This window comes from Anopheles maculipalpis, chromosome 3RL (assembly GCF_943734695.1).
Source record: "Anopheles maculipalpis chromosome 3RL, idAnoMacuDA_375_x, whole genome shotgun sequence".
NCBI classification, from domain to species: domain Eukaryota; kingdom Metazoa; phylum Arthropoda; class Insecta; order Diptera; family Culicidae; genus Anopheles; species Anopheles maculipalpis.
In genome coordinates this window covers 24,009,936-24,024,287 of record NC_064872.1, presented here as the reverse complement: position 1 = coordinate 24,024,287, position 14,352 = coordinate 24,009,936, and the positions used below count along the sequence as shown (strand labels likewise).

General features: G+C 43.4%; 3 protein-coding genes across 3 annotated transcripts in view; 1 reads left to right on the top strand and 2 right to left on the bottom strand.

The window, feature by feature from the left end:
* Positions 1 to 14,352, top strand: part of LOC126564100 (eukaryotic translation elongation factor 2) — a 398,467-nt gene that overhangs the window by 145,660 nt on the left and 238,455 nt on the right. The window lies entirely within an intron of this gene.
* Positions 1 to 14,352, bottom strand: part of LOC126564395 (ATP-binding cassette sub-family G member 1-like) — a 440,656-nt gene that overhangs the window by 242,268 nt on the left and 184,036 nt on the right. The gene's annotated exons all lie outside the window — the stretch shown is intronic.
* LOC126564357 (probable G-protein coupled receptor Mth-like 1) overlaps positions 1 to 14,352 on the bottom strand; it is a 159,201-nt gene that overhangs the window by 27,821 nt on the left and 117,028 nt on the right. The window contains exon 4 of the mRNA XM_050221379.1: positions 4,719 to 4,900. Coding sequence (XP_050077336.1) covers positions 4,719 to 4,900 — 182 coding nt within the window. The remainder of the gene's footprint in view (positions 1 to 4,718; positions 4,901 to 14,352) is intronic.

Genomic DNA, 14,352 nt, shown 5'->3' with positions numbered 1-14,352 from the left:
GAGAGCAGTTGGAAAATATTTTAGTAATACTCCCCCACAACCAAAGCATGTTGCGATACCAAAAAAAATAAAAAAACGAACGGAAATGAGAAAGGAAAGCTTGTCGGCGTGTCGACGGATTAAGTTTGCAGATTGCTTGGAAATTCTGTTCCACCCGCCAGGCCTTGTGTCTCCGCCAGAATGGCTCGCTCGTGGACGCTCAGGTTGCTGCTTGTCGGAGAAAATTTATAAACTCTTCCGATGAAACATTCCAGCATTGGCTTAGTGGTTGACATGGCATCTCGATCGTCCAGCGCCTGTGTGTGGGGGATGCTCGCTTTCGTTCTCTTCCTCCCAGCCGTCGTCACGCGTGTATCGAATCGCGGACATATTTATTAAGAGAGAAATGTGTTTATGTTTCTGTGCGCTGTTTGGTTGAGGTTGGGGAAGGGCGTTGAATCGCCGACTTTTCCAAACCATCGTTCGGCGAGTGCTGATTTATTCTGATGTTTATTTTGTTCGCCTGATCGGTGCAAAACACATTCCTCCCAAACGGAACGGACCCGGCGGGCATTTTTTCCTTCTGCCTCTTTCTGTCGGGTTTGACCCTGAGCGCTTGGGTTTGTTTTGCCGTCCGACACTCCGACACATCCAAAATATTCGTGTAAAACTCGTGACCTACCACGGCTCACTCGGGAGGAAAGCCGAAACGGGAAACCCGCGCTGGTGATCTTAACCTTTCACAACATTTGCCCAACGGCCATTGGTTGTGGCTCTGTAAGGTACGTGGTAGGTGAAGTGAGAACTATTTTATGTTCCGCCTGCCGATGTTGGCTGATTTATTTTCCCCACAGCGCACTCCCGGACTTGACACTTGCTGCTCCAGACGCGGAATTGGCTCTGCCAGTTGTGCGGGTGATAGGCGAATGTGTCATTGAACTAACGAGGATTTCGCTTCACTGATCAGCACCACAGCCACAGAGTGTGGTTTGAATGCCGCCAATATGTTCAAGGCTACTGCTTTCGGTTCCCGGCCGTACACGATCGGTTTGCTTCGATCCAGACGCCCGCGTGATACGATCGATACGAGACGGCAACGAACTGCTCCCGCCGACTGGACATGTGGTTTCGTAATTTTCACTTTCTCACGCAATTTCTCACCCCGGGCCCTTGCATGCGCAGTGGTGCCTTTGCAAGAAACGAGATTTATCGCATAATTTGATTTAAATTACACTTCCCAATGGCTCGCTGTCGAGCCTTGGAAATGAGGGGCGCCCTTTTTGCATAGCCACGGACTTTAACTGGACACGATGTGCAACTCGTGGTAAAGCAGGTCGTGCTCGATAGAGAGATCGCTGACTCTCGCGCTGCCAATTACGATGGCCGCAAGCCTTTTTGATTAGCATCCCTCAGCACACGGGCACACTCTTACAGCACTTACTTTTTACCCGGTGCAAATTGATCCCACCGGTGAACTCTGGGCGGTAGGAAAAACGGAAGCACACACACCCAACAAATCTGGCCCCGGTGGGCAATAAAACTTCAATTTCCACCACGCTCCGTAACCACCTCTCCTTCCACTTCGTGCCCAGTTGGTGGATTGGTGCAAAAAGCAACTCACCGCGATCACACGGCGACAAAAAGCAACTCTAGCTTTAATTAAAAGGCAACACCGGCATGCAAAAAGCCGACAACACGGGGCTTTCGGTGATAAAACTGAAGGGTTGGCGCTTGCGCTACAGCTTAATAGCTTCTCACAAGGATGCTTGCAGGCTAAAGCAACAGAGCACTCGCGGTAAGCTATTAGCGAAACCGATGGCTTCATTGGGGTGCATTTGCACCTTCTTCGAAGCGAAACGAACTTTGCAATATTTCATGCCACACTGCATGTCCCGTACGGCGACATTGTTCGGATAAAATTGGTAATGAAGTCTTGCAGGGTAGTAAAAATTATCTCCAAGAAGGCGTCGACCAGAGAGGCTCCATACTAGTGTCCTAGCAAGACGATAGTTGATTTATCATTATTCATGTATGCACTAAACCATCATTCCTGGGAACAAACCTGAGCCTAATGGAATGATTTATGTTATCGCACATGTTAATATGCTGCTATCCAATCAAATTGCCTAATTCCCTGTCCCAGGGGGCCCAGTCACTGCTGGCGCTAAAAACATCAACCCAGCCAGATGCACGACAGGACACACCCGTGTGTGTATGTGTGTCTCGTAGCTCAACTTGTAGTAGCTGGTATCTTCCCGAGGCATCTACCTGTCTCGAGTGTTTTCGTCTCGTTATTATTGGCCTCGTCGTTACTTGAACAGAGCGAGTGAAAGTGTCATCGATTGAATATTGATAAGTACTTCGATTTCCGTCCATAATTGATAACTACTCCGGGGTAAGATTGCTTGTCCTGAACCGGTACATTCTTGTCCAGAAGCGCCAACATGTAGCATGGGGCTTTCTATTCATTGACCGGACCGGTTCCTCTGCTGTCTAACGGGGGGATGATGTCAGGAGTGATAAATTGGAGATTGATTTCCATTTCAACGAGCTACGAGAGCCCGGGCCCGGTAACCTTTCACTAGCGATTCAGCCTTGGGACATATCAGCGCCCACACTCAAGTCCGGCAACGGGGTTTAATGCTAGTGGATCTTGTTCTGAGCGTGGTTCCGGGATTCAGACAGTGTTAGTCTTGGGCTCCAAGTGGATTATACTTGGCATAGGTTCAACGTTAGTGTACTGAGATTGCATGGTGTGTGTATGTGCTTGGTAATTATTGTCCTTGAGCTTGACTAGCCCCTTTCAAGATATTCGCCATGGTTTTAGGGATATTCCCAATGAAGATGAGTAAACGATAATTTATGTTAAAACCTTTACTTCTATCTATACTATTGATCTTTGTAAACCTACATTTGTAAAGATGGGCTAACTGCGCCAGCATTGTATTCAGATAGATATCATTTGCAGGTGAAAGAGAGTGTTCCCCAAGGACCACTTCATGTAACAAATTTTCCCGAATTAGAAATAGGGTGTCCTGAAAAATCACACCACATAAAAGCTTTCAGAATCAATAAACTGATAGGAAACAAACATCGAAAGTAGTGCATGCTTGTCGTGCTTCTCAAGTCATTAAACTAATAATTGCAAAAGTTGCCTAATGCTCGTGCATGCTTCTTGTAGCACAGTTTACTCCTACCAAACCCAAGTTCACATGTATCGTGCAGAAAGGCAAATGTTTGCCAGAATAGCCAGAAGCGTAGGGAAACTTTTCCTGGAACAGGAAAGAACTACATGCTGCACACACTACACTTTTACTCATTAATTTTGCACACATCGCACAACGCTCTCAACATATCTGTGCCAAACGAATGGAACCGATTGCAACTGCCATTCGCCACTTCAGGGAGGGGGTTTTGGGGAAAAAAATATCAAAGCACTCGCACTGCAAGGCTGAGTTCCAATCGATTTATAGTTATCCTTTGTGTTCACATCACTCTTGCATGTCTGTGCATTTCTCCTGAGCACCAACCTAAGCTGTCCTTCGAAAACAGGCTTTAAAATATTCACCTAAAGTCTAAAAGCAATGTGCATTCCAGATGCTGATAGAAGACAGCATACATCAAGGAAAAGAATGTACAATTTTAATTGATTTAAAGTGTAACCAAACTCAAGTCTTGAACGGTTGTGCTGTAAATGGGCAGGATGATGTACCCGCTAATGGCAAACGCTCAATCCTTACGAAAAGCAAGAAATTAGTGAGGGCGATTGTTTGTTGTGGTCAATCAAAGCGAAGATACTTCTAATAGACAAATCTTACATACACAAACACACACACACACACACACACACACACACACACAAATATAAGCGCATTTGATTGCTTTAATCCTTCCGTCCGCCCGTCACGCCGGTTTGCATTTCACTAGAATTCGCTTCGAGTGCATTCCACAGTCCTGACGTCAAACGGTTCCATCGAGCAGTTCGTCGTCTAGACGTTCCGTCATCCTTGTGAAGCAAAGGTGTGCGGGTTTGCAGATCGTCATTCCCGCCCAACAAACAAAGCCATCCTCACCAAAACCTTCATTCGGTTCAGAATTGATGAGCAAAACAGTGCAGCATCGGATACCGACACTGATGAATGCATGCACGCAGGCAGGCAAGGCGAGCTTTTGTGTGAGCACCCACATAAAACGGAAGTTTCAGGCGAGTTTGCTTCAAAGACTTCCCCAGCTTCCGGTGGCGGAAGTAATTTAATCCCTCTACCGGTTCCGCCTGCTGCTTTGTGAGTGGAAGCTGCATGTTTGTGGTAAATATTGGTCGTGAAGATGGGATCGAAGCCACTAACCCACTGGCACAATGCTATACCTATTCGAAGAAAAGCTTCGTCAGCGTAGGCTCCAAAGGCACACTACGCCGTAAGGCTGCGGGTGCCGACAGTGCCCTCAGGATTTGTGGTGCACCACCTTCGTATTGATTCGTATAATTAACATAATGAAATGAAATGTTAGTCGGTTTGATTGCCACATCATGCGTCGTTGATGCATCGAATCATTGGAATTCGCCTTGAGGATGTGGGCGCAGGTGCACCACACACAGAGACACACGCGTCACAGGTTCATCGGTTCAAAGTTTCTCTCGCCGCCCGGATGATGTTTGGAATTTCCGGGCTCCACCAAGGACGGGGATGTGTATTTGTGCAGGAATTCGATGGTTAGATTAAACGGGAGTTTTCACTTACCGTAGAACCAGCATTTTGCTTCACCAAAACGAGGCCTCAAGTAGGTATCGCTGCTGTCCGGCAGATTGTCGAGAATGGCTGCCACGCCCGCAATAACCAGCGGGACACCCCACGCGTACACCTCGTAGATCCGAAGCCGGCAGATTTCCTGGCTTTTCTCCAGCGACGTTGGCCGTAGATCACTGTAAAGGGAGAGATGGAGTGCAAAATATTATAAATACCGGACTATAACACTGACCACGTCCGTACGTTCGTCCGTCTGCCAGATTTCGTACGCCGGACCCATTCTCTAACGTGTCCGCCAGCTGCTTCGAGACCAAATCGACGGAGAAAAGATAAATAAAGAGACATGCATGCATGAATAAATAAATAGTTTTACCGAGAGGCAACACACAGTACACCGGTATCATCATCATCACCATCATCGGTTGACGGTAATGCTGCATCAGCATTTGGCACACGCTCTACCAGACTCAACAGGACACACCGGATTCCTGATGCGGATGCTGCCAGACTGCGCCAATGTCTGCGTATGCGGAAAATGAAGACTAACTTGGTAGTTCAACATGACATTCAAGACAAATTTTTGCAGTCTGTAATATTCCACATCTCTTTAAAGGCTAATTTGTGTAAAGAATCTACACAACTCAGGATGCCCCAAGTTGCAGATTTAATCAACCGGTCAAATGAGGGAACCACAATTGATAGCAAACATGCAAAAGGACCATGCCACAAAAAACCTTAATCTAAATCGAAGCGATGCAGAGCAGTTCACAAACATACCACCGACATGCCAGGCGAAGTAAATATTTAATCTTGCTTTTAGTCCATTCGTATCGGGTTGCTCCTACTGCTGCTTCTGCAAATGTTTTATGGAGTCACCGGAGTGCTTCAAAGTGCGAAGCAAAACCGGAAGCAAAAACACTGATCATCTTGTTATTTGTGTGCTCATCATCGTTCGATTTGCGCCGAGAGACTATGGAAATTTTTCCTTAAAAAAAAAACAAGCTTGTCCGTTGATTTTTCATTTCATTTTGAAGGCAAAAGCCTGAGAGCATTAGAAGTGAGTCCTGCATCTGCATGGAAAAGAAGCTTCAACCGGAAGGAATCAAATGGCGAAAAGGGAAGCAAACACTCCGATACGATATCGTCGGTATGATTTATTCAAATGTTGTGCTCTCCGAATATCACACATCCTTTTTGGAGAGATTTTGCTGAGGACTCCTTCCCGCTACGAGCAGTGACATCGAACGGGGAAGGCTTTTTGGTATTCTCTTTTTTTTTCTTTCCTCTATTTCACCACTTGAGTTTGTGTAGCTGATAAGGAGAGGTTTTTTTTTTTCAAGATGTTACCTATTTCCATCAACTTCTCACAAACTTCTTTTACCCACCGCCTCTTTCACGGAGCGATTGCTTTTAAGGCATCTCAACCGAGTAAACTAGTAACGTTGTTATCTCGTATGCTTTTTTCAGATTTTTTTTTCGAAGGACCTAGACGCCCTTGGGAGGGTTATGAATTGCATTTCACTACGTTTTTTGGAAGCTTTGATTTCCGGTTTCGTCTTCTCGGCTTGTCTCCCTCTGGGAGTTCCTTTCACAGTGCAGTGTTGAAAAGCTGCAGCATCCGAAACATACCATAAGCTCGTGAAGGAGGACACATTCTGTGCTGAATTTCTACCAAAAGTTCCATGACCGTTGGTCTCAGATGACTAGCGCCGGGGCAACTCAGTTGATATAGGGAAGAAATTTATGAAAATTTATGATCAAACAGCGCGGGACGACACTCGAAAATGGAAGAGGACGGTGTACGCAAGGCTGTTGGACATGGGTTTTCTGACCGAAAAATGTGAAAATATAGTCACTCTACCGCTCCTGCCTCTTCGATGGCGATAGACCACCACTGCAACCGTTCTTCCTTTCGGAGTTCAATATAGTTGGGCAAAGATTGTGTTTTATTAGAAATTCGGCACCATTTGGATGTTTGATTTATGGACCGCACGTGAGCTTCTGGATGGGTTGTCCGTTTGCTGAAGAGCTACTTTGCACTTTCAGTCAAGCACGTGATAAAAGTCAAACACAACAGCAGCACGACGCACGTAATGAAGTTTCTTGCAAGATGTTCCCTAGAAGGTCGGGCAGAACTAACGATACAAATTTGATGCGACATTTGGCCCGAGAAGGATGATGTCTTTCGGACTATTAATCATTCTTGTATGATACTATCCTTGGAAAACCACATGCGAGAAGAAAGTCGAACCATTTCCGCCAGGGAAGCGTATAGACGATTTGCATATCAATCGATAAATCGGGCACTAATTGTGTGCAAACCTATTCCCTGAGCTCTCGTCGCAAAATTGTACCGGAAATTCAACTTCTAAACCACACAATGCAACAATGCTCTCCGGAAATGAATTAGAAATTGAATGCGTTTCCATCAAGAGGTGCTCATTTAATGCAAACACGAGCTGAAGGAACTATTCCGCAATCGGCTTGGCTAGCAAGGCCATTTTTTTTTTGCTGTCGCCAACATGCTTCACCTTCAATCGATCGCGATCATTGCACCGTGTTGGGAGTAGGTTTTGCGTTCGGTTTCGATTTTCACATGCCAATACTCCGACTCTGGCTGTGTGTCGTCGACATTGCAAGGCCCGATCGTCCGAAGAGTTATGCGGTGTGAAATTACGAAATTTTTATAGCACATTACGAAACATCGAACCGGAGGGAATCGTGAATCGATTGGATGAGACTTTTTCTTTCGCCGGAACCATTACTCCAACTAAATGCTTGCGTTCCGTGTTTACGGGTGGGGCGATAAATTCTAGAACGGGCGAAGGCAAGAGGCGTCGGGGAACGGCAACGCCTTGCCTTGGCATATCGCAAATCACGAGCACTCGGAAGAGGTGGTAGAATTCGATCCAACCAGGCAAGAGCAATCGAATAACGCGTCAACGCGATGTCGATGAGGTGCGATGGAACAAATGACGGTGACCGATCGGAACAGGGTACCGGGTTTAGAGGGGAAGGTAAAGAATAAATACTAAGGATTGTGCAATAGGTAAGTGCTGATATAATTATAGCAAGCTACAAACTGAGCTCTAGTTCAAGTTGAAAAAATAATGAGTTATTGACAACTACAAGCATGAATGAACAGTAGGAATGCAACGCTTGAGTGTGATTCTATTACAAAACATTATTTAACTTAAAAGTAATGCAGGAGAAGGACTAACAAGTAATCTGTCAAATCTATCAAAAATACTGTCCAGAAACTCAAATTGAAAATTGGACCCAGAATTCTAAACTGATGAATGTATGCTTACAGTTTTAAGAGAACATTTGCTGTCAGTTCTTCTCGGTTTAACGACCGTATATGTCAAGCCGGCCATCGGCTATCAAAACTTATTGATAATTCATAATTGGATAGTCAAGTCCTCTCTACGAGGGAAGGGTCCGGATATGATTTGAAGCCCGAAACTACCGTTTGAAGACCACGTAATGTAATCGAGAATTGATTTTAATCAATTAAATTACAGATAAGATGTCCCATAGTTTTCCTCAAGCCGTAAAATGCCAGCAGTACTGTCAATAACCTTTGGTTTTTTATTTATTTATAAAACTTTTAAGTCCTTGAACTACATTCGGCTCTAGTTACGTTACGATCCTGCGTACAAAATTGGAACCAGCAATTAGTTTATGATCTTAATCTCAATGTTGATACAGAAGTAGAATCTAGAGAATTCGAGTACTTCTGAAGCATGGACGATTCATGACAATGAAGTTTCCTGATGATGACATATTTTCAGATCTTAAACTAAAAATCATATCACACAGACCTGTACTATCCCAGAAAAGCATTATTCAACAGTAAATTGCATAACTTCATCCATCCTTCTATCCAGAGATCACAAAAAAGCGACAACTGCATTTACGTTTTAATTGCCACAATCAAATCTTCTACTCGACGACCGGACAAAACAACCGACAATCAATCACAAGTTTACCGTCGCTTCATCGCATTGTCCTTCGCAATGAAGATTGACTTTCAACACTTTATGGTATGTTTAGCAGCCATTTGGGGATTGCGTTTGGAAACTTCCATACAATTCTCCCTTCCACAACAATCGAACCCGGAGGATTATGGAAGAAACCTTACTTTTCTGATCCAATAAACTCTCAACTCATTCATCCAACTGTGGTGTCATTTTAACGAGACATTTCTTCATTCTTGTGCTATGAGCACTGTGAACGTTGGGGTGGAGTCGTGAACGGAAGAGTTGGCTCAAATTACTTGTAACAACTTCCAGCAACCAACAAGTAGCGATTCAATCCTGTTCCTGTTGGAGAGTCGGTGCAATGGATCGTGCCGTTGGTTCTTGTCGTGGGATGTTGCAGTTGATGACGATGATGGTGATGTATTTCATTCCTGTGGGAAAAGCCAGCCAACTGCGCTTGCATACCCTCGTCTTCGGTTCGTTCTTAAGTAAACGAATTAATTAATTTAAATTTGCCCGGCACAGTTCACGCCTGTGTGTATTTACTCACGAAACAGATTCTCTAATTGTCGCGCTATTCTCTGTCTCGAACGGGTGGGTTCGCGGTACAGTGCGCTGGTTGACAGAGGAGGGTAGAGACACGACAAACTTCCACCTCCTCGGAGGTGCCTCATTTCACGCGCCTGCTGTATGGACAGTGTTGTTGGAATCGGCCAGCAAAGAAATCCCTTTCCACAAGGGCTAAAAGTTGTTCCGTTTGCGAAGGTGGCGTTGAGCTGAATGCAACGTCCTGGATTTCGCACTCCGGACGGCAGGCTCTTCTACTCCGAAAAAGCGGGAACGGGGGTCGAGTTTTATCAATTAAAACATTTTAAAATTGTACAAGTTTTAATTAAAAGCGAAAACACTTCTTCACGCGAACCAAGACACAAGCCCGGCGCACAAGTGCTTTATTTTCCACTCTTACGGTTGGAGGAGACGATATCGCTACAGTCGCCGATTTTTCTGTGACGATGTCTCAAGCGTTCAGTTTTATTTCTTCCTGTTAAAACTTTTTCCTTTACAGCGCACAACACAGAGCCAGCAGTGCAACGCCGGATGCAGCAAAAGTGTGCATAAAGTCAGACATTACAACCTCTGTGTAGGAACGAACGAGGCATTCGCTTGTTGTGCTCATGTTAGCCCATGGTGATGTAAACAAGGCCGACCCAAGTGTTTGGGGAGTTATCTTTGACTCCTCTTCCGAGTTACGTTTCTTTTGCTGTGCGGATATAGTATGGCCAACAGGAAAATGTCCACGACAAACACAATTCCATGGAAAAGTTATTTCGAGCATAAAAAGAATGCCAGTGTCCATGTCAAATAGTTCCGTTCCGGGAGAGAGATAGAAAAAGAGGCTAGAAATTTGGAACATTTTTTGGTGAGGAAAAAAGGTTTCCGAAGTGGCCTGATGCAAAGGCACGTACAGAATAAACAACAGGAATCAAGAGAGAAAAGTTAAACTGGATAGTGAAAGACAACAACACACGCAATCTAGACGGATGCAAAACTTATTTTGAATTTGGTTACTTCTGAACCTATACCAAGCTGTTCTTCTGACGATTTAAATAGACAAAAGCTCGTTTAACTTGAAGACATCCTACACAGCACCTACACCTATTATTGAATAATATTCATGCATCAATGTGACAGCTCTTTCTGTACACCAAACTTTCCCTGCCCATTTGTCAATCTTATTCCCGAAAATCCAAACAAAACGCCTTGATTGAAGTACGTAATAATGCATCATAAACCCATTCAGGCGACTGATCATCCCGCATTGGAATGCGCTTGACTGCATCCTTTTAAGTGTCGATCGTCGATCGTGATGATCGTCTAAAATCGATGCTATTAAAGTGAAATAAATCAACCATGGAGAGACGTGTTCATTTACAATATACCTCTTTCGATATAGGCATCCAGGAATGGGTAGGCCCGGTTTTGAGGAAAGAAAAAAAACCCCCAACGTCGGATGAAGAATGCGTAGGATATGCAGTTAGAGCGTTTAATCCTAAATAAAGATCGGTACCATTAAACGTTCACTCCCAGCCCACTAAATTCCAATGTTTTATTGTTCAATTTGTAGCTCTTTGTCAGGGACGCATTTGTCAAAATAGTATTAAGCGCGTCCTAGTACCTACGCTTCGTCTCGTTCTCGTCGAATGGCTGCTCTGTTGGGAAGATTAAAGATTCCATGAAATCCTATCAAACATCTTCCACCAACACGTTTGCTGGATGCAGTCGGATCTCGACCTTAGCTGCCAGATGCAAGCAGGTGAAACGGCGAAAAGAGTTCAATAACCGACAGCAAACGAACCGTTAAATCTCATCATTCACGGTCAATTTCGTTGGAGTCTTGTCGGAGGGACCTCAAGAACGAAAGAAAGCTGCAGTGGGCCAGAATATCATGGCTTTTTTTGGGAGGGAGCTAACGAGCTGGATACGAGAGTTTGGAATAAAATGGAGAACCAGAAAACAGTGAAAGCGTGACGCGAACCCGCTTCAATAGACACAAGAATCGCCGCATTCGAGGCACAAACGGTTGCATCGACAAGCATGGTTCTTAATTTGATTAAAAAGTGAAATCAGAAGTGAAGAAGATGTGAAAATCGGGAAGAATTGAAATGAGCGGAAAACTTGGGAGGGCTTCCAAAATCAAAACCCTGATGCACGGTGGAGTTTGGCGATCGTAACGGAAACATGTGCCTCAACGCAAACCGGTTTCATGTAACACATCAAAGAATACTGAAATTGGAGGTTTCTTATATTTTTTTCCGTTCGTTTCACGACTCTAATGACGCTTCTAAGAATGTGAAAAGAAAAGCAATAATCAGTGCCATCGAGTATCAGTTTCGAGATGTCTAGTTCGCTTTATTGCACGCGTTTTGAAAGATGTGGAAGATGAAGGGTTCCAGACAGATGGATGAAGGATCGAAGAACAGTTAGACGACAAACACTTTCTTTTTCACAATTACATGATGATGGAAAGACTTTGGTGGTGCTGAATCACGAACTTCAGACAATTTCTGAGCTATCAAATCATAGTCTTTTCAACAATTTCGCACAAATGCACAGAAAACATCTCTAATATGAGTCTGAAGCATCGAAAAGATTGAAGATTCTCAACCTTCGAAGCTTTCAACAGCAGCTACACCCTAAGAATTAACCTTGAAGAGAGCATTCGAAACTGATCAAACCTAACTTTGAGTCAAAGAAGATAATGGGGATGTGGAGATTGTGTTACACATCTCATTAAACGGGGTTCCTAGCGAAAATGACTAATTTAGCATCGGATGAAGACACATCAATTTGTACACAAACCAACCACAAACACCTAAACCCATTCGGGCGCTTTCATTCGAATTAGTTTTTAATGATACAGCTACGGCACTCAGAAAACTTGTTTGGAGCTAGAAGGCTGACGATGTCGATCGTTCGTTCCTTTCTGCAAAATGGCACGAGTCATTATGGTAGATAATGTCGGGGATGCTGATGCGCAGTGATTGGAGTTGTCTCGCGTCTTTGAAAAGGCGACACTTTATGCCTGGAACACACTTCCTGGAACTTTTGTGTAAATTAAACGAAGCCTACCCCCGCTATTCAAAACCGTTCTGGGTGTGAACGTTGGCACGCACGCTTAGTACCCAGAACCAGACAGCGATGAATTGGTGGTTATAAAATGTGACAATAAAATTAAAATTATAGCCACCATAAATGTGTGGCCGAAAGGAATTTTCTACCAGAAGTGCGTGATGCGTTCGGACAGGCATCGTCTACGTGTACGGTGGTGAGGGTTTTATCACTATCTCTCTCTATCTATCGCTAGCCGGACGGAAGGGCTTTCGCTTTCGAAAGCCGGCTGGCCGGCCAGGGAAGGTCAGGGTTTTGCAAAGAAGCTGCAGGATTTTATGAATTTCTCAACTCTTCAACTCACCGGAAATAATGGTTCCGAGGAGATGGAGATAGCCAGCTCAAGAGAAAGGTCACGGTTCATTGTGTGGATACATTATGGTCGAAGCCACCTCCAATAAAAACTCTTCCCGAATTCCCATCCTCCCCAGCATGGGGTGCGGATGCTCAATGGATGGTTATCTTATTTATTATTGGCAATGTAGCTGCTGTTTCCATCTCATAGTTTAGTCTGCATGCGAAATCAAGACCCTGGAGACTTCATCGTATCGGGCAGTAACGGACAGGGGGTTCTCTATGATGAATGTTTCCTGCTTTAGCGTTTGATGCAATTTTTCAAAATGAAAGAGAAACGCTCTACCCTGCGAAAGGAACCCATTGATAGAAGGAGTCCTATAAAAAAGAAATCGTTGAGAAACTATGGACAACATTGTATAGACATGTCCGTTGGTATCACTGTGAAAGTGAAAATTTCTCTAGCAGATGTTGCATCACATCCTACCCTGTTGCCTGAGGCTACAGAGATGAGTTTTTTAGGACACAATAATTTGTAGGATTTTTGTACAAATTACAAAATCCATGACTATATTTGAAACCTTTACACGTTATCTTCAGTCATTATGGGTAAACGCGGAACTATGAGAACTTCACTGCACTTACCAGTTTTTGCTTTATACTTGAAGATAAGAATAACTACTCTCTTCATGGCATTAATTCACAGTTACTCTTTCCCTATTGAGATTATTTTGTTTTAACAACTCTTTTGGGAATCGTCATAATTAAACTCAGTTGGAAAGAGTTGTTACTCGCCAGAGAGATTCGAGCCGTAAGGAGTTTTTAGCTCTGTGATAACTCTTTGGTTACCAAAATCACCAAAAATTATTAAAAATTATTTGCGAGGTAAACCACATAATTATTTGTGAAGAGTTTATTCTATTCATTAACTACAAAGATTTAAATCACTCACTCACTTTTACGCAATATAGCCAAAGTTTGATTCCTTCTGTAATTTGAGAAATGGAGGATCTGAGTATGAATGTTTTATTTGCTTTTGGTTCTAATTTTTCTATTAAAGTTTTTCCGGGTCTTATGCAGTTAGTAGTGGGCCTGGGGTTCAAATCCCACCCGGACCGCCCTTCCGTAGTGACGACTGATTATCCAACTACGTGGTATCGGCCACTCTAGTAAGCCATTCGGTGGCCAGCATTACCTTAGAAGTAACACCAAAAAAAGAGATAGAGGGAGTAGTTAGTCACTTGTAGGCTCGACGATCCCAATGATTGTAGCGCAAGGTACATGATTTTTACGAACAATTTTCTTCCTCATTGATAAGATATATATATAAGATATATAAAACACTAGAATTCATAAGTAAAACAGAATGCAAATACTTTAAAATATACAATATTCTAAGATTTAATGTCGAGTATATTGATTTGCGTATTTATTTTCCATGTTTGGACGATAGTTTCATTGGTAACTTGGCAAACACTGTAACCAGCAGCATAATCATAATTTGGGAGAATTTGTTCTATAATATAAGAGTTGTTCTGTTCTACATATTTGTTACTGTTACTGTTACAATTCATTATTTTTTTAATATGATTTTCTTTTATGCATTACAAAGAACATTTTTAAAATATTTGCTGCTTATCTTCAACTTGAACCAATACAAATTCAACACATCACTCATAACA